This window comes from Dromaius novaehollandiae, chromosome W (assembly GCF_036370855.1).
Source record: "Dromaius novaehollandiae isolate bDroNov1 chromosome W, bDroNov1.hap1, whole genome shotgun sequence".
In the NCBI taxonomy this organism is placed as follows: domain Eukaryota; kingdom Metazoa; phylum Chordata; class Aves; order Casuariiformes; family Dromaiidae; genus Dromaius; species Dromaius novaehollandiae.
In genome coordinates, this window is record NC_088130.1 from 7027345 (window position 1) to 7054331 (window position 26987).

A 26987-nucleotide genomic window follows, 5' to 3' on the forward strand; every position below is an offset into this window, starting at 1 on the left:
ATGTCTCTCCGTGTCTGTCGCTGTCTGTCGATGTCTGTCGGTGTCTGTCGATGTCTCTCCGTGTCTGTCGGTGTCTGTCGATGTCTCTCCGTGTCTGTCGGTGTCTGTCGGTGTCTGTCGATGTCTCTCCGTGTCTGTCGCTGTCTGTCGGTGTCTGTCGGTGTCTGTCGATGTCTCTCCGTGTCTGTCGCTGTCTGTCGGTGTCTGTCGGTGTCTGTCGATGTCTCTCCGTGTCTGTCGCTGTCTGTCGGTGTCTGTCGCTGTCTGTCGATGTCTCTCCGTGTCTGTCGCTGTCTGTCGGTGTCTGTCGATGTCTCTCCGTGTCTGTCGCTGTCTGTCGATGTCTGTCGCTGTCTGTCGATGTCTCTCCGTGTCTGTCGCTGTCTGTCGATGTCTGTCGCTGTCTATCGATGTCTGTCGGTGTCTGTCGCTGTCTGTCGATGTCTGTCGCTGTCTATCGATGTCTGTCGGTGTCTGTCGCTGTCTGTCGATGTCTCTCCGTGTCTGTCGCTGTCTGTCGATGTCTGTCGCTGTCTATCGATGTCTGTCGGTGTCTGTCGCTGTCTGTCGATGTCTGTCGCTGTCTATCGATGTCTGTCGGTGTCTGTCGCTGTCTGTCGATGTCTCTCCGTGTCTGTCGCTGTCTGTCGATGTCTGTCGGTGTCTCTCCGTGTCTGTCGATGTCTCTCCGTGTCTGTCGGTGTCTCTCCGTGTCTGTCAGTGTCTCTCCGTGTCTGTCGGTGTCTCTCCGTGTCTGTCGGTGTCTCTCCGTGTCTGTCGCTGTCTGTCGATGTCTGTCGCTGTCTGTCGATGTCTGTCGGTGTCTCTCCGTGTCTGTCGATGTCTCTCTGTGTCTGTCGCTGTCTGTCGACGTCTGTCGATGTCTCTCCGTGTCTGTCGATGTCTGTCTCTGTCTGTCGATGTCTGTCGGTGTCTCTCCGTGTCTGTCGATGTCTCTCTGTGTCTGTCGCTGTCTGTCGACGTCTGTCGATGTCTCTCCGTGTCTGTCGATGTCTGTCTCTGTCTGTCGATGTCTGTCGGTGTCTCTCCGTGTCTGTCGATGTCTCTCTGTGTCTGTCGCTGTCTGTCGACGTCTGTCGATGTCTCTCCGTGTCTGTCGATGTCTCTCCGTGTCTGTCGATGTCTCTCCGTGTCTGTCGATGTCTGTCGGTGTCTGTCGGTGTCTGTCGGTGTCTCTCCGTGTCTGTCGGTGTCTCTCCGTGTCTGTCGATGTCTCTCCGTGTCTGTCGGTGTCTCTCCGTGTCTGTCGGTGTCTCTCCGTGTCTGTCGGTGTCTCTCCGTGTCTGTCGGTGTCTCTCCGTGTCTGTCGGTGTCTGTCGGTGTCTCTCCGTGTCTGTCGGTGTCTCTCCGTGTCTGTCGGTGTCTGTCGGTGTCTCTCCGTGTCTGTCGGTGTCTCTCCGTGTCTGTCGATGTCTGTCGATGTCTCTCCGTGTCTGTCGGTGTCTCTCCGTGTCTGTCGGTGTCTCTCCGTGTCTGTCGCTGTCTGTCGGTGTCTGTCGGTGTCTCTCCGTGTCTGTCGCTGTCTCTCCGTGTCTGTCGCTGTCTGTCGCTGTCTGTCGGTGTCTGTCGGTGTCTCTCCGTGTCTGTCGCTGTCTGTCGATGTCTGTCGGTGTCTCTCCGTGTCTGTCGCTGTCTGTCGCTGTCTGTCGGTGTCTGTCGGTGTCTCTCCGTGTCTGTCGCTGTCTGTCGATGTCTGTCGGTGTCTCTCCGTGTCTGTCGCTGTCTGTCGGTGTCTGTCGCTGTCTCTCCGTGTCTGTCGCTGTCTGTCGATGTCTGTCGGTGTCTCTCCGTGTCTGTCGCTGTCTGTCGGTGTCTGTCGCTGTCTCTCCGTGTCTGTCGCTGTCTGTCGATGTCTGTCGGTGTCTCTCCGTTTCTGTCGATGTCTCTCCGTGTCTGTTGCTGTCTCTCCGTTTCTGTCGATGTCTCTCCGTGTCTGTCGCTGTCTGTCGATGTCTGTCGGTGTCTCTCCGTGTCTGTCGCTGTCTGTCGATGTCTGTCGGTGTCTCTCCGTGTCTGTCGCTGTCTGTCGATGTCTGTCGGTGTCTCTCCGTGTCTGTCGCTGTCTGTCGATGTCTGTCGGTGTCTCTCCGTGTCTCTCGCTGTCTGTCGATGTCTGTCGGTGTCTCTCCGTGTCTCTCGCTGTCTGTCGATGTCTGTCGGTGTCTCTCCGTGTCTCTCGCTGTCTGTTGATGTCTGTCGGTGTCTCTCCGTGTCTGTCGGTGTCTCTCCGTGTCTGTCGATGTCTGTCGGTGTCTCTCCGTGTCTGTCGATGTCTCTCCGTGTCTGTCGCTGTCTGTCGCTGTCTGTCGATGTCTGTCGGTGTCTGTCGATGTCTCTCCGTGTGTGTCGCTGTCTGTCGGTGTCTGTCGGTGTCTGTCGATGTCTCTCCGTGTGTGTCGCTGTCTCTCGGTGTCTGTCGGTGTCTGTCGATGTCTCTCCGTGTGTGTCGCTGTCTGTCGGTGTCTGTCGGTGTCTGTCGATGTCTCTCCGTGTCTGTCGCTGTCTGTCGATGTCTGTCGGTGTCTGTCGCTGTCTCTCCGTGTCTGTCGCTGTCTGTCGATGTCTGTCGGTGTCTGTCGCTGTCTCTCCGTGTCTGTCGCTGTCTGTCGATGTCTGTCGGTGTCTGTCGCTGTCTCTCCGTGTCTGTCGCTGTCTGTCGATGTCTCTCCGTGTCTGTCGCTGTCTGTCGATGTCTGTCGGTGTCTGTCGATGTCTCTCCGTGTCTGTCGCTGTCTGTCGGTGTCTGTCGGTGTCTGTCGATGTCTCTCCGTGTCTGTCGCTGTCTCTCCGTGTCTGTCGCTGTCTCTCCGTGTCTGTCGCTGTCTCTCCGTGTCTGTCGCTGTCTCTCCGTGTCTGTCGCTGTCTGTCGGTGTCTCTCCGTGTCTGTCGCTGTCTGTCGGTGTCTCTCCGTGTCTGTCGATGTCTCTCCGTGTCTGTCGCTGTCTGTCGGTGTCTGTCGGTGTCTGTCGATGTCTCTCCGTGTCTGTCGGTGTCTGTCGGTGTCTGTCGGTGTCTGTCGATGTCTGTCGGTGTCTGTCGGTGTCTCTCCGTGTCTGTCGGTGTCTGTCGATGTCTCTCCGTGTCTGTCGGTGTCTGTCGATGTCTCTCCGTGTCTGTCGGTGTCTGTCGGTGTCTGTCGGTGTCTGTCGATGTCTCTCCGTGTCTGTCGGTGTCTGTCGATGTCTCTCCGTGTCTGTCGCTGTCTGTCGGTGTCTGTCGATGTCTCTCCGTGTCTGTCGCTGTCTGTCGGTGTCTGTCGGTGTCTGTCGATGTCTCTCCGTGTCTGTCGCTGTCTGTCGGTGTCTGTCGGTGTCTGTCCATGTCTCTCCGTGTCTGTCGCTGTCTGTCGGTGTCTGTCGGTGTCTGTCCATGTCTCTCCGTGTTTGTCGCTGTCTGTCGGTGTCTGTCGGTGTCTGTCCATGTCTCTCCGTGTCTGTCGCTGTCTGTCGGTGTCTGTCGGTGTCTGTCGATGTCTCTCCGTGTCTGTCGATGTCTCTCCGTGTCTGTCGCTGTCTGTCGGTGTCTGTCGGTGTCTGTCGATGTCTCTCCGTGTCTGTCGCTGTCTGTCGGTGTCTGTCGGTGTCTGTCGATGTCTCTCCGTGTCTCTCCGTGTCTGTCGGTGTCTGTCGGTGTCTGTCGATGTCTCTCCGTGTCTGTCGGTGTCTGTCGGTGTCTGTCGATGTCTCTCCGTGTCTGTCGCTGTCTGTCGGTGTCTGTCGGTGTCTGTCGATGTCTCTCCGTGTCTGTCGCTGTCTGTCGGTGTCTCTCGGTGTGTGTCGATGTCTCTCCGTGTCTGTCGCTGTCTGTCGGTGTCTGTCGGTGTCTGTTGATGTCTCTCCGTGTCTGTCGGTGTCTGTCGATGTCTCTCCGTGTCTGTCGCTGTCTGTCGGTGTCTGTCGGTGTCTGTCGATGTCTCTCCGTGTCTGTCGCTGTGTGTCGGTGTCTGTCGGTGTCTGTCGATGTCTCTCCGTGTCTGTCGCTGTCTGTCGGTGTCTGTCGGTGTGTATCGATGTCTCTCCGTGTCTGTCGCTGTCTGTCGGTGTCTGTCGGTGTCTGTCGATGTCTCTCCGTGTCTGTCGCTGTCTGTCGGTGTCTGTCGGTGTCTGTCGATGTCTCTCCGTGTCTGTCGATGTCTCTCCGTGTCTGTCGATGTCTCTCCGTGTCTGTCGATGTCTCTCCGTGTCTGTCGATGTCTCTCCGTGTCTGTCGATGTCTCTCCGTGTCTGTCGATGTCTCTCCGTGTCTGTCGATGTCTCTCCGTGTCTGTCGATGTCTCTCCGTGTCTGTCGATGTCTCTCCGTGTCTGTCGGTGTCTGTCGGTGTCTGTCGATGTCTGTCGGTGTCTGTCGATGTCTCTCCGTGTCTGTCGGTGTCTGTCGGTGTCTGTCGGTGTCTGTCAATGTCTGTCGGTGTCTGTCGATGTCTCTCCGTGTCTGTCGCTGTCTGTCGGTGTCTGTCGATGTCTCTCCGTGTCTGTCGCTGTCTGTCGATGTCTGTCGATGTCTCTCCGTGTCTGTCGCTGTCTGTCGATGTCTGTCGATGTCTCTCCGTGTCTGTCGCTGTCTGTCGATGTCTGTCGATGTCTCTCCGTGTCTGTCGCTGTCTGTCGGTGTCTGTCGATGTCTCTCCGTGTCTGTCGCTGTCTGTCGGTGTCTGTCGATGTCTGTCGCTGTCTGTCGGTGTCTGTCGATGTCTCTCCGTGTCTGTCGCTGTCTGTCGATGTCTGTCGGTGTCTGTCGATGTCTGTCGGTGTCTGTCGATGTCTCTCCGTGTCTGTCGGTGTCTGTCGGTGTCTCTCCGTGTCTGTCGGTGTCTCTCCGTGTCTGTCGATGTATCTCCGTGTCTGTCGGTGTCTCTCCGTGTCTGTCGGTGTCTCTCCGTGTCTGTCGATGTCTCTCCGTGTCTGTCGATGTCTCTCCGTGTCTGTCGGTGTCTCTCCGTGTCTGTCGATGTCTCTCCGTGTCTGTCGGTGTCTCTCCGTGTCTGTCGGTGTCTCTCCGTGTCTGTCGATGTCTCTCCGTGTCTGTCGATGTCTCTCCGTGTCTGTCGCTGTCTGTCGATGTCTGTCGATGTCTGTCCGTGTCTGTCGATGTCTGTCGGTGTCTGTCGGTGTCTGTCGGTGTCTGTCGATGTCTGTCGGTGTCTGTCGGTGTTTTTGCATGTCTGTCGATGTCTCTCCGTGTCTGTCGACGTCTGTCGGTGTCTGTCAATGTCTCCCCGTGTTTGTCAATGTCTCCCCGTGTCTGTCGGTGTTTCTGCGTGTCTGTCGACGTCTCTCCGTGTCTGTCGGCGTCTCTCCGTGTCTGTCGGCGTCTCTCCGTGTCTGTCCATGTCTCTCCGTGTCTGTCGGCGTCTCTCCGTGTCTGTCGACGTCTGTCGGTGTCTGTCAATGTCTCTCCGTGTCTGTCGGTGTCTCTCCGTGTCTGTCGATGTCTGTCGGTGTCTGTCGATGTCTCTCCGTGTCTGTCGGTGTCTGTCGGTGTCTGTCGATGTCTCTCCGTGTCTGTCGGTGTCTGTCGGTGTCTGTCGATGTCTCTCCGTGTCTGTCGGTGTCTGTCGGTGTCTGTCGGTGTCTGTCGATGTCTCTCCGTGTCTGTCGATGTCTCTCCGTGTCTGTCGGTGTCTCTCCGTGTCTGTCGATGTCTCTCCGTGTCTGTCGGTGTCTCTCCGTGTCTGTCGATGTCTCTCCGTGTCTGTCGCTGTCTGTCGGTGTCTGTCGCTGTCTGTCGGTGTCTGTCGCTGTCTGTCGGTGTCTGTCGATGTCTCTCCGTGTCTGTCGCTGTCTGTCGGTGTCTGTCGCTGTCTGTCGGTGTCTGTCGATGTCTCTCCGTGTCTGTCGCTGTCTGTCGGTGTCTGTCGATGTCTCTCCATGTCTGTCGCTGTCTGTCGGTGTCTGACGATGTCCCTCCGTGTCTGTCGCTGTGTGTCGGTGTCTGTCGGTGTCTCTCCGTGTCTGTCGCTGTCTGTCGGTGTCTGTCGGTGTCTGTCGATGTCTCTCCGTGTCTGTCGATGTCTCTCCGTGTCTGTCGGTGTCTGTCGGTGTCTGTCGGTGTCTCTCCGTGTCTGTCGATGTCTCTCCGTGTCTGTCGCTGTCTGTCGGTGTCTGTCGCTGTCTGTCGGTGTCTGTCGATGTCTCTCCGTGTCTGTCGCTGTCTGTCGTTGTCTGTCAATGTCTCTCCGTGTCTGTCGCTGTCTGTCGGTGTCTGTCGATGTCTCTCCGTGTCTGTCGATGTCTCTCCGTGTCTGTCGATGTCTCTCCGTGTCTGTCGTTGTCTGTCGGTGTCTGTCGATGTCTCTCCGTGTCTGTCGCTGTCTGTCGGTGTCTGTCGATGTCTCTCCGTGTCTGTCGCTGTCTGTCGGTGTCTGTCGATGTCTCTCCGTGTCTGTCGCTGTCTGTCGGTGTCTGTCGATGTCTCTCCGTGTCTGTCGCTGTCTGTCGCTGTCTGTCGGTGTCTCTCCGTGTCTGTCGCTGTCTGTCGGTGTCTGTCGATGTCTCTCCGTGTCTGTCCGTGTCTGTCGGTGTCTGTCGATGTCTCTCCGTGTCTGTCCGTGTCTGTCGATGTCTCTCCGTTTCTGTCGATGTCTCTCCGTGTCTCTCCGTGTCTGTCCATGTCTCTCCGTGTCTGTCGGTGTCTCTCCGTGTCTGTCGGTGTCTGTCCATGTCTCTCCGTGTCTGTCAGTGTCTGTCGATGTCTCTCCATGTCTGTCGGTGTCTCTCCGTCTCTGTCGATGTCTCTCTGTGTCTGCCGATGTCTCTACGTGTCTCTCCGTGTCTGTCGATGTCTGTCGGTGTCTCTCCGTGTCTGTCGGTGTCTCCCCGTGTGTGTCGATGTCTCTCCATGTCTGTCGGTGTCTCTCCGTGTCTGTCGGTGTCTCCCCGTGTGTGTCGATGTCTCTCCGTGTCTGTCGGTGTCTGTCGATGTCTGTCGATGTCTCTCCCTGTCTGTTGGTGTCTGCGATGTCTGTCGATGTCTCTCCTTGTCTTTCGGTGTCTCTCCGTCTCTGTCGATGTCTGTCCATGTCTCTGCATGTCTGCCGATGTCTCTCCGTGTCTACCGGTGTCTCTCCGTGTCTACCGGTGTCTCTCCGTGTCTGCCGGTGTCTCTCCGTGTCTGTCGGTGTCTGTCCATGTCTCTCCATGTCTGCCGATGTCTCTCCGTGTCTGTCCGTGTCTCGCCGTGTCTGTAGATGTCTCTCCGTGTCTCTCTGTGTCTGTCGGTGTCTGTAGATGTCTCTCCGTGTCTGTCGGTGTCTGTCCGTGTTTCTCCGTGTCTCTCCGTGTCTGTCGATGTCTCTGCATGTCTGTCCGTGTGTGTCGACGTCTGTCGATGTCTCTCCGTGTCTGTCGATGTCTGTCGGTGTCTCTCTGTGTCTGGCGATGTCTGTCGATGTCTGTCGATGTCCCTCCATGTCTGTCGATGTCTCTCCGTGTCTTTCGGTGTCTCTCCGTGACTGTCGGTGTCTCTCTGTGTCTGTCGATGTCTGTCGGTGTCTCTCCGTGTCTGTCAACGTCTGTTGCTGTCTCTCCGTGTCTGTCGGTGTCTGTCGATGTCTCTCTGTGTCTGCCGATGTCTCTCTGTGTCTGTCGGTGTCTGTCGGTGTCTCTCCGTGTCTGTCAACGTCTGTTGCTGTCTCTCCGTGTCTGTCGGTGTCTGTCGATGTCTCTCTGTGTCTGCCGATGTCTCTCTGTGTCTGTCGGTGTCTGTCGGTGTCTCTCCGTGTCTGTCAACGTCTGTTGCTGTCTCTCCGTGTCTGTCGGTGTCTGTCGATGTCTCTCTGTGTCTGCCGATGTCTCTCTGTGTCTGTCCGTGTCTCTCCATGTCTGTCGATGTCTGTCGATGTCTCTCCGTTTCTGTCGATGTCTCTCCGTGTCTGTCCGTGTCTGTCGATGTCTCTCCGTTTCTGTCGATGTCTCTCCGTGTCTGTCCGTGTCTGTCGATGTCTCTCCGTGTCTGTCGATGTCTCTCCGTGTCTGTCGGTGTCTGTCCATGTCTCTCCGTGTCTGTCGGTGTCTGTCCATGTCTCTCCGTGTCTGTCGGTGTCTGTCCATTTCTCTCCATTTCTGTCGATGTCTCTCCGTGTCTGTCGGTGTCTGTCCATGTCTCTCCGTGTCTGTCGGTGTCTGTCCATGTCTCTCCGTGTCTGTCAGTGTCTGTCGATGTCTCTCCGTGTCTGTCAGTGTCTGTCGATGTCTCTCCGTGTCTGTCGATGTCTGTCGATGTCTCTCCGTGTCTGTCGATGTCTGTCCATGTTTCTCCGTGTCTGTCGGTGTCTGTCCATGTCTCTCCGTGTCTGTCGGTGTCTGTCGATGTCTCTCCGTGTCTGTCGGTGTCTGTCCGTGTCTGTCGATGTCTGTCGGTGTCTCTCCGTGTCTCTCCGTGTCTGTCCATGCCTCTCCGTGTCTCTCCGTGTCTGTCCATGCCTCTCCGTGTCTGTCGATGTCTCTCCTTGTCTCTCCTTGTCTGTCGATGTCTCACCGTGTCTCTCCGTGTCTGTCGGTGTCTCTCCGTGTCTCTCCATGTCTGTCGATGTCTCTCCATGTCTCTCGATGTCTCTCCGTGTCTCTCCATGTCTCTCGATGTCTCACTGTGTCTGTCGATGTCTCTCCGTGTCTCTCCATGTCTCTCCGTGTCTGTCGATGTCTCTCCGTGTCTCCCCATGTCTGTCGATGTCTCTCCGTGTCTGTCGATGTCTGTCGATGTCTCTCCGTGTCTGTCGATGTCTCTCCGTGTCTCTCCGTGTCTGTCGATGTCTCTCCGTGTCTCTCCGTGTCTGTCGATGTCTCTCCGTGTCTCTCCGTGTCTGTCGATGTCTGTCGATGTCTCTCCGTGTCTGTCGATGTCTCTCCGTGTCTGTCGATGTCTGTCGATGTCTCTCCGTGTCCCTCCGTGTCTGTCGATGTCTGTCGATGTCTCTCCGTGTCTCTCCGTGTCTTTCGATGTCTGTCGATGTCTCTCCGTGTCTCTCCGTGTCTGTCGATGTCTGTCGATGTCTCTCCGTGTCTGTCGATGTCTCTCCGTGTCTGTCGATGTCTGTCGATGTCTCTCCGTGTCCCTCCGTGTCTGTCGATGTCTGTCGATGTCTCTCCGTGTCTCTCCGTGTCTTTCGATGTCTGTCGATGTCTCTCCGTGTCTCTCCGTGTCTGTCGATGTCTCTCCGTGTCTCTCCGTGTCTGTCGATGTCTCTCCGTGTCTCTCCGTGTCTCTCCGTGTCTGTCGATGTCTCTCCGTGTCTCTCCGTGTCTGTCGGTGTCTGTCGATGTCTCTCCGTGTCTGTCGGTGTCTGTCCATGTCTCTCCGTGTCTGTCGGTGTCTGTCCATGTCTCTCCGTGTCTGTCGATGTCTCTCCTTGTCTCTCCTTGTCTGTCGATGTCTCACCGTGTCTCTCCGTGTCTGTCGGTGTCTCTCCGTGTCTCTCCATGTCTGTCGATGTCTCTCCGTGTCTCTCCATGTCTCTCGATGTCTCACCGTGTCTGTCGATGTCTCTCCATGTCTCTCCGTGTCTGTCGATGTCTGTCGATGTCTCTCCGTGTCTCCCCGTGTCTCTCCATGTCTCTCCGTGTCTGTCGATGTCTCTCCGTGCCTCTCCATGTCTCTCCGTGTCTGTCGATGTCTCTCCGTGTCTCCCCATGTCTTTCGATGTCTCTCCGTGTCTGTCGATGTCTGTCGATGTCTCTCCGTGTCTGTCGATGTCTCTCCGTGTCTCTCCGTGTCTGTCGATGTCTCTCCGTGTCTCTCCGTGTCTGTCGATGTCTGTCGATGTCTCTCCGTGTCTCTCCGTGTCTGTCGATGTCTGTCGATGTCTCTCCGTGTCTCTCCGTGTCTGTCGATGTCTCTCCGTGTCTCTCCGTGTCTCTCCGTGTCTGTCGATGTCTCTCCGTGTCTCTCCGTGTCTGTCGGTGTCTGTCGATGTCTCTCCGTGTCTGTCGGTGTCTGTCCATGTCTCTCCGTGTCTGTCGGTGTCTGTCCATGTCTCTCCGTGTCTGTCGGTGTCTGTCCGTGTCCGTCGATGTCTGTCGGTGTCTCTCCGTGTCTCTCCGTGTCTGTCCATGCCTCTCCGTGTCTGTCGATGTGTCTCCTTGTCTCTCCTTGTCTGTCGATGTCTCACCGTGTCTCTCCGTGTCTGTCGGTGTCTCTCCGTGTCTCTCCATGTCTGTCGATGTCTCTCCATGTCTCTCGATGTCTCTCCGTGTCTCTCCATGTCTCTCGATGTCTCACCGTGTCTGTCGATGTCTCTCCATGTCTCTCCGTGTCTGTCGATGTCTGTCGATGTCTCTCCGTGTCTCCCCGTGTCTCTCCATGTCTCTCCGTGTCTGTCGATGTCTCTCCGTGTCTCTCCATGTCTCTCCGTGTCTGTCGATGTCTCTCCGTGTCTCCCCATGTCTGTCGATGTCTCTCCGTGTCTCCCCATGTCTGTCGATGTCTCTCCGTGTCTGTCGATGTCTCTCCGTGTCTGTCGATGTCTGTCGATGTCTCTCCGTGTCTGTCGATGTCTCTCCGTGTCTGTCGATGTCTCTCCGTGTCTGTCGATGTCTGTCGATGTCTCTCCGTGTCTCTCCGTGTCTGTCGATGTCTCTCCGTGTCTGTCGATGTCTGTCGATGTCTCTCCGTGTCTCTCCGTGTCTGTCGATGTCTCTCCGTGTCTGTCGATGTCTGTCGATGTCTCTCCGTGTCTGTCGATGTCTGTCGATGTCTCTCCGTGTCTCTCCGTGTCTGTCGATGTCTGTCGATGTCTCTCCGTGTCTCTCCGTGTCTGTCGATGTCTCTCCGTGTCTGTCGATGTCTGTCGATGTCTCTCCGTGTCTGTCGATGTCTGTCGATGTCTCTCCGTGTCTCTCCGTGTCTGTCGATGTCTCTCCGTGTCTGTCGATGTCTGTCGATGTCTCTCCGTGTCTCTCCGTGTCTGTCGATGTCTCTCCGTGTCTCTCCGTGTCTCTCCGTGTCTGTCGATGTCTCTCCGTGTCTCTCCGTGTCTCTCCGTGTCTGTCGATGTCTGTCGATGTCTCTCCGTGTCTCTCCGTGTCTGTCGATGTCTCTCCGTGTCTCTCCGTGTCTCTCCGTGTCTGTCGATGTCTCTCCGTGTCTCTCCGTGTCTCTTCGTGTCTCTTCGTGTCTCTCCATGTCTGTCGATGTCTCTCCGTGTCTGTCGATGTCTCTCCATGTCTCTTCGTGTCTGTCGATGTCTCTCCATGTCTCTGCGTGTCTCTCCGTGTCTGTCGATGTCTCTCCGTGTCTGTCGATGTCTCTCCATGTCTCTTCTTGTCTCTCCGTGTCTGTCGATGTCTCTCCGTGTCTGTCGATGTCTCTCCGTGTCTCTCCGTGTCTGTCGATGTCTGTCGATGCCTCTTCATTTCTGTCGATGCCTCTCCATGTCTGTCGATTTCTCTCCATGTCTCTCTATGTCTGTCGATCTCTGTGGAGGTCTGTCGAGGTCTACCGTTCTCTGTCGATATCTTTCTCTCTCTCTGTCTGTCTGTATGTGTCTGTCTCTGTTTCTGTCTGTCTCTGTCTGTCCATCTCTCTCTGTCTCTCTCTTTCTCCCTCTCTGTCCATCTGTCTGTCTCTGTCTGTCTCTTTCTGTCTCTCTCTGTCTTTGTCTCTGTCTGTCTGTCTGTCGGTGTGTTTCTGTCTCTGTCTGTCTGTCCGTCTCTGTCTGTCTGTCCCTGTCTATGTCTCTGTCTGTCCCTGTCTGTCTCTGTCTCTGTCTGTCTATGGCTGTCTCTGTCTCTGTCTGTCTATGGCTGTCTCTGTCTGTTTGTCCCTTTCTGTCTCCATCTGTGTCGGTCTCTGTCTGTCTATCTGTGTCTGTCTGTCCCTGTCTCTATCTCTGTCTGTCTATCTCTGTCTGCCCGTCTCTGCCTCTGTCTGTCTCTCTCTGTCTCTGTCTGTCTCTGTCTGCCTCTGTCTCTCTGTCTCTCTCCCTCTCTGTCCCTGTCTCTGTCTTTCCCTGTCTTTGTCTCTGTCTGTCTCTGTCTGTCTCTGTCTCTGTCTCTCTGCCTCTGTCTGTCTCTGCCTCTCTTTCTGTCCTCGTCTGTCTGTGTCTGTCTCTGTCTTTCTCTCTCTCTGTCTCTGTCTATCTCTCTGTGTCTATCTCTGTCTGTCTGTCTGTCCCTTTCTGTCTCTGGCTGTCTCTGTCTCTGTGCGTCTGTCTCTGTCTGTTGATGGCTGTCTCTGTCTGTCTGTCTCTGTCTGTCTGTCTCTTTCTCTGTCTGTCCCTGTTTCTCAACTGTCTCTCTCTGTCTCTGTGTGTCCCTGTGTGTCCCTATCTCTTTCTGTGTCTGTGTCTGTCTCTGTCTGTGTATGTCTCTGTGTGTCTGTCTCTGCCTCTCTGTCTCTGCCTCTCTGTCTCTGCCTCTCTGTCTCAATCTCTTTGTCTCTGTCGGTCTGTCTGTTGGTCTCTGTCTTTGTCTGTCTCTGTCCCTCTCTGTCTCTGCCTATCTCCGTCTGCCTGTCTCTGCCTCTGCCTGTCTCTGCCTGTCTCTTTCTCTGTCTCTGTCTTTGTCTGTCTCTATCTACCTCTGTCTCTGTCTTTGTCTGTCTCTGTCCGTCTCTGTCTCTGTCTTTGTCTGTCTGTCTGTGTGTCTCTGTCTGTCTGTCTCTGTCTGTCTGTCTCCGCCTCTGCCTCTCTCTACCTGTCTCTTCCTGTTTCTGTCTCTGTCCGTCTCTGTCTCTGCCTGCCTCTGTCTCTGCCTGCCTCTGTCTGTCTGTCTCTGTCTCTGTCTGTCTGTCTCTGTCTGTCTGTCTGTCTGCCTCTGTCTGTCTGTCTCTGTCTTTGTCTGTCTGTCTCTGTCCGTCTCTGTCTCTGTCTCTCTCTGTGTCTGTCTGTCTCTGTCTGTCTCTGTATGTCTCTGTCCCTCTCTGTCTCTGTCTGTCTGTCTGTCTGTCTCTGTCTGTCTGTCTCCATCTGCCTGTCTCTGCCTCTGCCTGTCTCTGCCTGTCTCTGCCTGTCTCTGTCTCTCTGTCTCTGTCTGTCCGTCTCTGTCTGTCCGTCTCTGTCTCTGTCTGCCTCTGCCTCTGTCTCTGCCTGTCTGCCTCTGTCTGTCTCTCTGTCTGTCTGCCTCTGTCTCCGTCTGTCTGTCTGTCTGTCTCTTTGTCTGTGTCTGTCTGTGTCTGTCTCTGTCTGTCTGCCTCTGTCTCTGTCCATCTCTGTCTCTGTCTGCCTCTGTCTCTGTCTTTGTCTGTCTCTGTCTGTCTCTCCATCTCTATCTCTGTCTGCCCGTCTCTGTCTGTCTGCCTCTGTCTCTGTCTGTGTCTCTGCCTCTGTCTCTGTCTGTGTCTCTGCCTCTGCCTCTGTCTGTGTCTGTCTGCCTCTGCCTCTGTCTCTGCCTGTCTGCCTCTGTCTCTGTCTGTGTCTCTGCCTCTGTCTCTGTCTGTGTCTCTGCCTCTGCCTCTGTCTGTGTCTGTCTGCCTCTGCCTCTGTCTCTGCCTCTGTCTGCCTCTGTCTGTCTCTCTGTCTGTCTGCCTCTGTCTCTGTCTCCGTCTGTCTGTCTCTCTGTCTCTTTGTCTGTCTGTGTCTGTCTCTGTCTGTCTGCCTCTGTCTCTGTCCATCTCTGTCTCTGTCTGTCCGTCTCTGTCTCTGTCTGCCTCTGTCTCTGTCTTTGTCTCTGTCTGTCTCTGTCTTTTTCTCTGTCTCTGTCTCTCTGTCTCTGTCTCTCTGTCTCTGTCACTCTTCCCATCTCTGTGTGTGTCTGTGTGTGTCGTCAAGATACACATTTCTTTTAACTCGTCACTGTCTTCTAGTTGTCCTTAGTTTTGATGTAGCAGTGAATCTTTTATTTTACAATATATATGAAAAAAATACCAACCCTCCTGGATGCTCCCTGTTTTCAAATAGTTATTTATATCGAATGATAGCCTTCTGGCTGAGTTTTGTTCATTGTTAAATTACTACAGTTTTTAATGTTTCAAGAAAGGAAATTCCCCAGTAGGCACTTGTAATCGGGAGGGCACAGTAATTTTAGAGTTAAGAGGATGCATGGAAGATTTAAAAACCATATGCTGCAAGGGTAAGGTGATTAACTGCAGGTATTATGAACTCTTGATTTTCAAATTTAAATGTAGGTGTAAATTTAAATGTTAAGTTTAATATACCAAATTTAGGTGCAAATATAGCCTTAAAAGGAAAGCCAGCTCTCTTAAAGGTTTTTTTTTCTGTTTTGTTGTTTTTAAAGCACAGTATTGTAAAAATCCAGTTATCGATGATCAGTGTTATCTAATTTTAGTTCACAAACCGTGAAATTCCTTTTTTGTAGTCTATTGCACGAGATCTGTACACAGTACAGTGATCATGTTCGCTAGTTCTGATCCATGACTCTTATCCATATGCATATATGTAGAGAAGCAGTGGTCCAGATCAATCTTGAATGTTGGTATGAACATTTAGAAGTACCGATATGGAGAAATGTAATCATGTTATCATGAATACAAAATGGAATAAAATAAATGCTGGTGTCATTTTTTTGTAGTTCCATCAGGGTATATTGCAATATTTTTGACCTCTTCTGACAACTGTCTGTAAATATGAGAGAAAGACAGAGAGAAAGAGGTACTTATATGAAAATGAAGATGTTGGATTTTGGGCTCTTGATGTGTATCTAAAGAAGCAATGTGCATATATAGACTTAAACTATTTAAACTGAAAGTGCAAAGCAGCCTGATAGTGATGAATTTATTCTCTCTTTCACTTCTATTTTTCTATAAATTAAGTAACTCTATGTTGATTTTTCCATTTTCAGTCATCTGCTAAACAGGATAATAACTTATCTGCAGAAGACAAAGAGATGGATCTTACGAAGGGAGGTGATACCCCTTTTGAAAAACCCAGTAATGAAGTATGTGGAATGTTACTTTTTTAACCTAAAGAAGCTCACTTTAATGCTATGTACTTTGACTTACAACTGCATCTTCAAATGCTTAGAAGCTACAGTTGCTAGCAGTGTGACTGTCTTGGGAGTGGTTTAAAATATAAAATTTCATATGTATTTATATATATCTATACCTCTCACTGAAGCTAATGGGAATTAGAGATACTATCAGAGAGCAAACTTTAATGTAATCATATTTAGTAACAGAAAGTGTCTTGATGTATGTGATGAAATTTTTGCTTAAATTGTATATCAGAAACTTCAATTATTTGATTTCCCTGAGAAATTCCTGATCATTTAAACTATATCTTAGCTTTGCTAAGAATATGTTTGTTTTTTTCTTGTCTTTATAGGATGTGATGAAAACAAATGATAAATGTATTCCTAAAATTGCTAGAAGAGGAAGAAAGAGAAAGGTAACAATATGCTTAATTATATTACTTTATTAGAATCTGGATTTGAAGGTATTTTCTCATTGGATAGTCATGATTCTGTCTTTGAACTTGATGCAAAGTAGGGAGCTCCCATCTTTTTGTAAGTAGTTTAGCATAAATAAGAACTGTTAAGGTGTAAACTGTTGTTAAACCACTAACAAATTCTCCTTTGAAGGCCCCCCAAAATTTCTGTTAACATCTTCATAATACTGAATCCAACACTTGAAATACTGTCCCTTTTCATGAGGCCATGCTTATGTAGTCACTTCAATTTGGCATAAATCTAGGCTGCTTCTGAAAAAAGGGGTCCCAGCTGCCTGCACTTCTTGTGCCAACGTTAATGTTCACGTAGCCACACAGCAAGCCGGATTAGGGAGTTGATCCAGCTGAAAACTAGAATTAAGTGGAGTGAAGTCTAATTTTAAGTTGAAGCCATTTCCTGATTCAACTTGCTTGCATTATTACTGGCAGCAGAGATGCATAGGAAGGTATAACCACGGCCTTAGTGTGTTATGCCATGAATCATTAGCATACTGAATATCATTTGCCTCAGAAAGATAAGGATATGGCAATTGTATATCCTTATGAAAATGACTTGAGTCTTTAAAAAAAAACCCAGAATTTAAAGAATACCTTATTAAAAGTCCAGCCACCAACCTGGGACACTGATTGTGTGGGTGTTATTTTTTAGCTTCCCAAAGGGACAAAAACCTCTCAGATGATACTCTGAGAGATCTCATTTTTGATTTTTTTTCAAACAAACACTCAAGCTTTCTGGTTCTTTGGCATAAAAGATGGCTTCCAGGCCCAAGATCATTTCCTCTGTCATGCATGTGCAGCTCTGTTCAGCTGACAAATGTCTTTGAAAACTTCTCCCATAAGTTTTTTGTTTGTCTGTTTTTAAGTCTGGTACCATTTGCATCCATCCCCATGTCAGTGGCATGAGTTATAACTACAGTTTTGATGCTTTAGGTACTGACAAGGCTACAAGTATATGTAGTGGGTAAAGATTTAATTTTTTTGTTCTTAAAGTACTAGGCTATCTAGTATTTATGTGAACTGGAATCTACCTTTTTGCCCTCGGTACTGTGTGTTTTTGTCATGGTTTAGGTCAGGACAGACTAAGCGCATGCTTTATTTGCTACACAGTAATTGGGTCCATGTGAAGGAGTTTGGATATTTATTGCCTCTGTGAAAGAGTGATTAAGAATGCAAAGAACACTAAAAAGTTACAGAAGAGCGGTTATCTCTACTTCCTCTTTCCTTGCTGACAGGCGCAGCAGTTGTCAGTGGTTGGGAAGAGTAGTATGTCAGTTCTGGCCGAGCGAGCTTGATCCCAGGTGCCCCTGGAGGTCCTCTGCAGTCAGGCATCCCCAAAAGTAGAGTTGCGTGCCCCCCCCCCCCTTCAGGCTGAAGTGGATGAGGTTTATGAGGTGAAGAGCACCTTCCAGATTGTTTGATCTTTGCTGGTTGGTGGACTGCTCCGAGCTGTTGCTCGTTGATTGGTACAGCAAGTTGCTGGGCAAGTATTCTTGTGTAAGTTTAGTTCTGCTATTTCTGTATTTCTGTCAATTATGCGGGGTTTTTTTCCCATAACACCTGTCTAACTGTGCTTTATCTAACAAAAGTTACATTCCTAGCAACTACAGAGCAACATACCAAAGGTCAAACCAAGGGCCTCCGACATTGGCCTAACTACTCAAGTGATGTCAACTGGGGCATGATAGGTGTTGTTACCAATTATAGCCACAGTAGCACTGGTTTTACATTCTTACACGGGCAGGAATGAGCATGTTCCATCTTCCCACTCCACTGGCAGATCTACAGACACTACACGAATTATTGGTTACAAGCTGTTTTTCTCTAAAAGATATAAGGGTACAGATATCTTGAGTTCTGCTACTTGCACAAGAGTTAGTCACAGTAGGGGGTTCTTGTGTACATATCCACTTCTTATGGTCCCATTCCTCACACCCTCGAATATCTACAGGGACAGTTTTGTTTTGTTCACTATCCATCTATAGCCATGGGGATGTTAAGCTATGTGTCCATAACCGACCAGCCATTATGACTGGTAATGTCACCCCCTTGGACATATGTAGTCCACGCAGGTGGGTCTGTCCACCTAATTCTCAGAACTGCCCCAGCATCTTGGGTGTGTAGCTCACCTTAGGAAGATGTACCATACGGGCTACACTCTCCCAATGTTTTCCTTTACTAGTAATGAACAAGAATGGTTAATCTGCAAAGTGGCCAGTTGCATACTTTGGCAGGTAGTGTCCAAAGAGGCATTCTGGACACCAGTAGAAATAATCTTAGACCGTTTTTTCACTACTTCCCAGGTCTGTCTTTCTATTGAGTGCAATTGGAGGTCAGCCATTTCTAATTGGCTAGCAGCTTTAGCTAGCCCCTCAAAGTGCTGAGAGGCTAGTTGTCCAACCAGTTGCAGCCAGGCTTGGAGGGCTTGGATATCCATGGTGTTTAGGGCAACTCCTCCAAGTCCTGGCATTCCTGATATGTCTCTTTTAGTTCTTCTGTGAATGTCGTGTTCAGGGAACATGGCATGTCGAATCCCTGTAATAAAAGGGGTACAGGTGGTATTTTGTTGACTTGCATTCCAATCCCACCTGATGTGGGTACTCTTTCTCTTATTGGATTACCCCAAGTAAAGTTTGCCACTTTCCTATGGTCAAAGATAACGGGGGGTGGTGTTCAGATTGTGGGGCTCGCTGCGTTCTTTGCCAAGATAATATGGAGGTTAAGTCACTAGTTTGGTTTGTGTTTCTTCCATTAGATAGGGTCTAATTATATTTAAATTCTAATCTTAGATTGTTTTGGGTTCTTTTATAAATGCTCGTCAAGTTGGTGGTCCAGTTAAGTCCAGTCATCATACTGTTGAGAAGTCCTTATGTTCACTAATATATCCTACATACCAGGCTCCATTTTTACCTGCTCCATTCTGGGTGCTATTCAGAGTAAACTGGTTTGTATTATCTTTAGGGACTATTATCCAGCATATCCCTGCCCCATATACAGTAACACATCCCCCTTCAATTTCCCACCATACCACGAATCCTCCAATAATTTTTTTTTTTGTTACGGTTCACTTCATATGTTTCGCTCTCATTCTGCAGTGGCATGGTAGCTTGCAGCTGGCACTGGGGGGGGGGGGTCGTTGTTTGTGCCACTGTTATGGTCAAAGTCCAGACTGCTGTCCATACCAAAATAGGGTTCATCTTCCTGTATACAATGAGGCTCACAGGGGGTTAATTACAGACTGTGTATGTGTGTGTAGATAATTTTCCTGTTTTGTAACATTACCCATGCTCTGTGTCCTGGTCCATGTGCAAACACTACCCCCTCCCCCCGTGTTTTCCCTTTCCCTAAGGGAGTGACAGCCCAAACCTTTGTTCCCATCCAATCATGGCCTGTCATGATGGGAGCCTTATCTCCATCTACCGTTCTGACAGGTTGTGAGCCAGAGGTCCTGCTGGATTACTAGGCTTCAAAACTAGTTAAGGTCTCTGATGGGAACCAGAGGTGTGATGAAAGCTGTTCAAGGACAGAAGTATGGTGTGAGTACTAACTGGGTTATGTCGTTGCTCTGGTATGCAAACTGCTTGTGCTTCATTAGGAGTAGGTAGGGGTATCAAGGCTAAAGTAAGATAATTCTGTCCAAAAAGCATATAATGGAAATGAAATAAAACCAGCATGAACCGTAAGGTCAGACGGGAGTCTTGAGATGCAAGGCTGCCTTCATCTGGATAACTGTATCAGTAATACCATATTAGGCCGAAATTGCCTAGGTAACAGCGTTGGAAACACTGAATTTGGGTACAGATGTAACAGAACTGGGACCAATGAGGAAAAAGTAATTAGGGGTGGGTTGTTTTCTTGGGAGGAGTTTGGGCAGAGAAAAGGAGGAGCAGGGGTGGCAAAAAGGTGGGTTCAGGAAAAGAGGAAAAAAAAAAGGGGGGGCGGGGAATAAGGTATAAAATCAGGTGGAGAACAAAGAACTGGGGGAATCTTGCGACGGTAGGAGCGTGGATGCCTACAGACGGTGGTGAAGCTGACCTGCAGGCCCAAGCCCCCCAGGACGCTGGAGGGAACCCCCTTGGACAAACCGCTGGACTCTCCATCAGGTCTGTGTCTGAAAGACTTGATGTGGGAGGGTGGAGTAAAAAAGGATAAACTTGTACGGAGGGATAGACTTGTACCTTACTATTAAGTGCAGAAGGAAAGCGCTATTAAGTTGCAATTCTATTGCCTTACGTGTGTGATTTATATGCTTGCTTTATAGTAACATAACTGTGTATCAATAATAATAAGCAATAGAATTGTAACTCAATATTACTTGCAGTGATATAATTGTGCAGCAATATTACTAATAAGTGGTGTGTTTATTAGCCAATTAAAGTATTATTAGTTTTTTTAAGGTGTCTCTCTTAATCAATAAACATTATAACCATCTCGATCAGTTACGATTCAAGCCTTCAATCTAAAGGGGGAGAGTCGGACTTAGGGAGGTAACACAGGTCTAGCCTGGGCTGGGCTGGGTCAGGACGATGACCCTCAAGTGTTCACAAGCCAAGTGGCTTCTGCCAAATTAACATCCCAGTTTCTCATATCCCTTTTTCCCAGGGCTCGTAGCGTAGTTTTCAGGAGTCCATTATGCCGTTCTACCTTTCCCGATGCCTGGGGATAATAGGGGATATGGTATATCCAGTCAATTCCATGTTCATCTGTCCCTAACTTTATCATTTCATTTTTGAAATGAGAGCCATTGTCAGACTCAATTCTTTTGGGTGTATCATGTCTCCACAAAATTTGTTTTTCAAGACTTACTATTGTGCTTTTAGCAGTGGCATGGGCCACTGGGTAAGTCTTCAGCCAGTCTGTAGTCATTTCTACCATGGTTAGAACATATTGGTGCCCCCTACTAGTCCTGTACAAAGGTCCAATGTAGTCTACTTGCCACGCATCTCCAAATTGGTAGTTTAAATGTCATCTTTTGTGCTTCAATGTTTTTTGTTGTTTAGCTTTTTTCACTAATGCACAAATTTCAGTCCTTCGTTATTTGTATAATGGCATCTTTAGACAAGTCCACCCCTCGGTCTCTTGCCCAGCAATAGGTGATGCTATATTGATGGCCAGTCTCATAGCTTGGACTTCTGCAAACTGACTCGATTGTCCTTCACCTTCATCCGTTTTTATCACCTGTTAGACAGGATTCCAAACGGCAGCTTTCCATCTTCTCTGATTGCCAATAATTCGACAAGAACCATCAGAGAACAGGGCATATTGTCGCTCTTCTTTGGATAGCTTGTCATATTCCAGGGCTTCTTGAGCGCATGGTAATACCTCGGGTGAGGCCCCAAAATCGCAATTTTTGGGCCATTTCATCAGCTCTTCTACCAGGCCCAGACATCTCTGTTTCCCCATCTGAGCCCACTGGGTAATCAGGGCTGTCCATTTACTCCAAGTAGCACTCGTCATGTGACGAGTCAAGGGCATTTTTCCTTTCAGCATCCAGTGAAGTACCAGCAGCCGAGGTGCCAGCAGCAGTTGTGATTGCATCCCCACTGCTTCAGATGCTGCCTGGATTCCCTCATAGGTGGCTAATATTTCTTTTTCTGATGGGATATAGTTTTTCTCGGATCCATGGTAGCCTTGGCTCCAGAATCCATGGGGTCTTCCTCTGGTCTCTCCTAGTGTTTTCTGCCATAAGCTCCATTGGATTGATTGGTCCCCTGCTGATGCATATAGCACGTTTCAGATGTTTGGACCGGTTCTGACAGGGCCCAGGGCAACTGCACGTGCTACTTCTCATTTTACCTGGTCAAAGGCTTGGTATTGCTCGGCTCCTCACTCAAATGAGTTCGCTTTCCTGGTGACTTGGTACAGGGGGCTCACGAGCTGACTGTATCCGGGGATGCGCATTTGCCAAAATCCCACCATTCCAAGAAAAAACCTGTGTTTTCTTTTATCGCTTGGTGGTGCCATTGCCACGATCTTGTCAATCACATCAGTAGGGATGTGACAGAGCCCTTCTTGCCAGTTGACACCCAGAAACTGTATTTCTTGCGCGGGTCCCTTCATTTACCTTATTCCTCTTGATCGCAAACCCTGCATTTAGTAAAATTCCAATGATCTGTTTGCCTCTTGGGCAGTGTTTCCCCATACTATGATGTCATCGATGTACTGTAAGTAAGTGAGCTGGGGCATTGCCCTCCTCCAAAACCTTTTGTATAAGTTTGTGACAGATGGTGGTAGGGCTATGCTTCCATCCTTGTAGCGGATGGTCCTAGGTGTGTTGTACTCCTATCCAGGTAAAGGCAAACTGCGGTTTACACTCAGGGACCAGGGGAATTGGGAAAAACACATTAGCTATGTCGATGGGTCACATGCCAGGCAGCATTCTTTGCTTCGAGTTCATACTGTAGTTCTAGCATATCTGGTACTGCTGCACTCAAGGGTGGCGTTGCTTCATTCAAACCTCGATAGTCTATGGTTAATTGCCAATCCCCGTTGGGTTTTTGCACCAGCCAGATGGCGCTGTTGAAGGGTGAATAGGTTCAAGTAACCATCTCTTGACTTTCCAGCTCTTTGATAAGACAGTGTATGGCACCGAGCAAATCCCCTTTGGTCCGATATTGCCATCAGTGTACCATTTGAGTTGCCCCTAGCACCAATTGAGGTGATGTCTGTAGCAGTCCTACTACTGACTTTCCCTCTGAGAGACCAGGTAGTTGAGCTATCAAAGGGGTGTCCTCATTCATTTCCACAGCAGTGATGCCACATGCCCATCAATGTCCTCGTGGGTCCTTAAAATGTCCTTTCCTTAAAAAGTCAATGCCTGAGAAGCAAGGGGTGCCAAGTCCCATTACCATTTCGTGGAGTTTCCAGTTTCCTTTAGTTCAGCTTCTACTACACACACAGCTTCTGCTGGCCTCTGGTGACTCCTTTGATGATGACTAGCATCTTTCCACTCAGGGTGGAAGGGAGCAGGGTGCATTGAGCTCCTGTGTCCACCAAGGCTTATGTTCTATGGGTCAATATGTGCCAGGCCACTGGACTTGCACAGTCCAGTAAATCCTGTTATCCTCTGTACCATCTTCATCATCCATTTCCCCACCTGGCTGGGGCAAGGACTCCCTATAGGAGGTTTAATGGAGCCAGTTCTTTTAGGAGAGGGGTGTAGGAGGATTCTTCTGCTGGTGGGGCTGACGATGTGAGGCCTTTCTCAGCCTGCTGTGGCTTGGCAGATGTCCTTTGTTGCTGCTGGAGTTCGCGTACCCGGGTGGCCACCTCCTTGGTACTTCCGCCATGCCACCTGCCACGCCCTCCCCCTGCTCTTGTAGCCATACCCACAGAGCTCTGCGGGTCACTCTGGGGCGTCCGCTCGGCGGCGGTTCCCTCAGTCCATCAGCAGGTGGCGCCAGCCACCCTTGTTCTCGCACCGTGGCTACCCGTGCCTTGGCGGGGGAGGGGAGCAGCAATGTCTTCTCCAGCTGAGGGAGTGCATCGCCTATCCCCCCACACACCAGGGTCGGGGGGGGGGGGGGGTTGGTTCCTAGGATCATCCCAGCCATGGTACTGGCTAACTGCGGGGGGGGGGGGGGGGGGGCATGAACCAATCACTTCCAAATGGCCTGAGTCACCCCCACTTGGTCCACATCGATCAAAGGTGGGCTGCCTGTCACGCCATATGCTGCTTCGACCACTGCTTGCTCCCTTAACCTCTGAATCCTTTCTTCAGCCGTACACCACCCCTTCTGGAAGCACGTGTCCAGAAGGTCCTCTTTCTGCAAATAACATCCTCTCACCCCAGCAAGCAGTCTATGCCACAGATTAGTTTCACCACAAGATCGGATTGTACTATCCATGGCTCCATCATTGGACAGAGACCCCATCCACCACACCTCCCGGTTATCCAGCTCAGAGTCACTGGTGTCCGCATCCCAGCATCGTAATAGCCATGTTAGCAGGTTTTCTCCTGCTCCCCGCCTAAAATCCCCGCCCTTAGGTCTCACAATTTGGCACTATATAAAGGTCATGTGGTTTCAGTTTTTTCCTCTTCCAGTGCACCCCCAGAGGTGGATGGGCTGCCCTGATCCCCATCAACTGTCGCTTCCCCCCCCTCTTTGCAGTCACGTCAATCATCCTGTTCCCTTCCTTTTCCATTGCCTAGTTTAGACTAAGGGGGCAACTTCAGCTAAGAAATCTGTTACCGTGCTCTAGATCAGCTGTCCGGCTCTCCATTTCTCATGCCTGCAGCTGGTCTCTCCAGTTCCGCTCTAAAAGAGCCTGGTACACAAAGGTGCACATTTTTCACCCTTTCCTTTAAAGATATTAAAAACTTTTCCCCATTGGGTTGCCAGTTCTTTAGGGTTCTCAGTATGCTCAGGCGTCAATTCCCAAGCCACTGGAGCGTGCATCCAGACCAGGCACTGAGCCAAAGGTGCTCATTCCTTCTCCCATCCGGGTACTGGAGGTTTGGGAGTCACTTCCCAGCTTCCCGCGTTCTTACATTTGAACAAGTTTCAAACTGTTTGTGCTATCTTATATACACTATTGACGTGCTACATCGAGTAGAAGTTAGGGTTATCCTATAGATGCTACTGACACGCTACCTCCAGTAGGAGTACTAAGTGCGCTTCCCACCAGACTCCTACCTCCGAGCACCTAACCCCTGGCTCCACAAGATTACACCTGGGCAAATGAACCCAGCAGCTGTAGGCAGCCTTAGCCTTGCAGACGTTTGTTGGGCAGCACTACAGCTGTACAACCCTCTTTTCATGGTCCGGAACCTCCTTCAAATCCCACTTCTGACACCAATTTTATTAATGCTGTTGTTTAGGTCAGGACAGACTAAATGCACACAATAATTGCATCCATATAAAGGAGTTTGGATATTTATTGCCTCTGTGAAAGAGCGATTAAGAATGCAAAGAACACTACAAAGGTACAGAAGAGTGGTTATCTCTACTTCCCCTTTCCTTGCTGACAGGAGTGGTGGTTGTCAGGGGTCAGGAGGAGTAGGGTTCTGAGTGTGTTGGTTCTGGCCACGCGAGCTTGGTCCCAGGCATCCCCAAAGGCAGAGTCATGCCTGTGTCCCCCCCCCCCCCCCAACTTTGGGCTGAGGTAGATGAGGTTTATGAGGTGGAGTGCACCTTCCAGATTGTTTCCTCTTTGCTGGTTGGTGGACCCTGCTGAACTGTTGCTTGTTGATTGGTGTAGTGAGGCGCCGGGCAGATATTCTTGTATAAGTTTAGTTCTGCTATTTCTGCCAATTACATGTGTGCGTTTGTTTTTTTTCCCATAACACCTGCCTAATTGTGCTTTATCTAACAAAAGTTATATCCCTAACAACTACAAGCAGCATACTGAGGGTCAAACTGTGGGCCTTTGATATCAATCTAACTATTTGAGTGATGTCAGCTCAGTAGGCCAAGACACAGAGAGGGGGGCCAATACTGCATAGGGGGTAGAGAGAGGGTCAGGGGGCAGAGAGAGAGAGATGGGGGGAGGGGCCTGAGAGTAGGGGCAGGGCTAAGAGAATTTATAAGTGTAGCTCTTCTCTGTCTCCTTCCCTTCTCGCATTGAAAAATCTTTACAAGTTTTTTTTTTTTTTGGCTTGTTTGTTTTGGGTTTTTTTTGGAAAACCTAAATTCTAAACCCCAAAGTTTATGCCAAGGAAAAGCTCTAAACTTCGTTGATTCAGACATTCCAAACAGTTATGGCCCCTATGAATGCCTTAATTTATACAATTTGAACATTAAACTGATACAAAGAAGTTGATTCTTAAAGACTTTAATTTTTTAAAAATCATTCAAGATGATTGTTTTCTGACCAATGTGCATCATCAATAGGTTCAGTGAAAACACCAGATTTCTTCCTAGTATCACATCTATAATACCAAAAGCATACTATGAGAAAGTCACATAGCAGAAATTGGTACAATGTTTACAAGAACAAAACTAAACTTTAACATTAACTGCTATAAAAACAATGCCTCGAAATCGTACAAAACAGTGAAAAGCCATCCTGCCACATGTTGAAAAACTACACACAAACAGGTCAAAACCTACTCTCTTCCTGTCATATTATAGAAATGAAGCAATTAAGCAGTTGAAAAAGTATTTACACTCTTTCCTGCTATTAACTGGAAAAACATACAGTAGTCATAAAAAAATATATACTACAACTGTCTCCTGTTTTCTGAATGGGTTTTTGAAATGTGTATTACTTGTTAATATTGGATAAAACCATCAGCAAAGCATTTAAATACTTTTAAAGTGAAGATTAAAGGGGCTGTTATTCCACAAAATTTACCATTAAAATATTATGCTTATAATTTTTTTAAAAAACTTTCAGTCTATAGATTTCAAACTCAAAACTTAATCCTCTCTATTTTGTATGGGAAAAAAAGGAAAAGCAATAATTTAAGGTTTATTTTCTCATCTCATCTGCGCACGCAGACACACACACGCACACAAGCACAGAGAGACAATGGCAGATGGGGGAACCCAAATAATATCCTGCCCTGGCTACTCCTGGCTCCATCACAGGAGAGCAATCAGCCCATCAAGGGCTCATCTCCACAAGCACAGAGGCACAGTGACAGGCAGGGGAACCCAAATTACCTGCTTAGAGGAACAGACACCCTGTCCAGGCTCCTCCCAGTGCTATTCCAGGAGAGCATCAGCCCCATGGTCCAGGTGTGAAACTCAGGAATATGAGTCAATGGGAGTGGGTCCCCAAAGGAAGGGAGCACCTTTGGGACTGTATGGGGGGGGGGGGGGTGTCACTGCCAAGGGGTATGGGGCACATTATGGGATGCAGGGGAAGAATATTTTGTGATTGCACAAGACTTATTATGGGATGTTTAGGGGAGGAACCAAAGGCAGAGAAAGAGAGGGATCTAGGGTGGAAAAATGTGGGAAATCAGAGGTACAAGGGGATAAAAAGTGCTAGTCTCCTATGTAAACAGGCTGCTGCTCAGTATGCTTGTCTGGCTGTGCCCTGTGCTTGATCAGCACAGTCTGTCCTATCATCTTATTACATTCCTTTTCTAACTGTTTTTCTGGGTGAGGTACTCTCTATTCTGTGTGCACGTGTGTGCATGGAGGTCTAAGTGCCAGCAACTGGAGGAGGACCATGGGTCAGAGGGCCTGTGTGTCTGTGATGCCAGCAACTGGAGGGAGTGAGGGTACAAAACAAGTCAGTGTTTGATTGCTAGTAAATACCAAGCCAGACTAGCTAGTGAGTAGTTTAAGCGATCTGGGAACCAGGTATGTGTCTGGTTCTCTAAGGGTGAGATGACAGGGGCATTTGCTACTGGAAGTATCCGGCAAGTCCCCATCAACTGCCAGAGCAGTGGGGGCGCATGGTGTTTGGGGGCCAACTGAGACCTGCGTGTGTGCGTGCTCATGTGTCTCTAGGGGTGAGGCCCCTGGGAAGAGCGAAGATCCAGGAGCAGGTACTGGATGAACTGCGTGTCCAAGGCCAGCTACTGGATGGATCCACAGTGTGTGTTGTGCATGAAGGGGTCTGTACCGGCAGCTGGAGTGGGGCTGTGGGTCTTGGAGGCTTGTATGTCCAGGTGCCAGCAACTGGGTAGACTGAGAATCTAAGCCCAGCTGCTGGAGGGATCCACATTGTACATA

The 26987-nt window shown here is 49.9% G+C and overlaps 1 protein-coding gene across 12 annotated transcripts in view; it reads left to right on the top strand.

Moving 5' to 3' along the window:
• The window catches only part of LOC135324163 (lens epithelium-derived growth factor-like), a 117010-nt gene that overhangs the window by 67958 nt on the left and 22065 nt on the right, over positions 1-26987 (top strand). For all 12 annotated transcript variants that reach the window (XM_064499794.1, XM_064499801.1, XM_064499792.1 and 9 more), the window contains exons 6-7: positions 14756-14851; positions 15238-15300. In XM_064499794.1, the coding sequence (XP_064355864.1) occupies positions 14756-14851; positions 15238-15300 (159 nt within the window). The remainder of the gene's footprint in view (positions 1-14755; positions 14852-15237; positions 15301-26987) is intronic.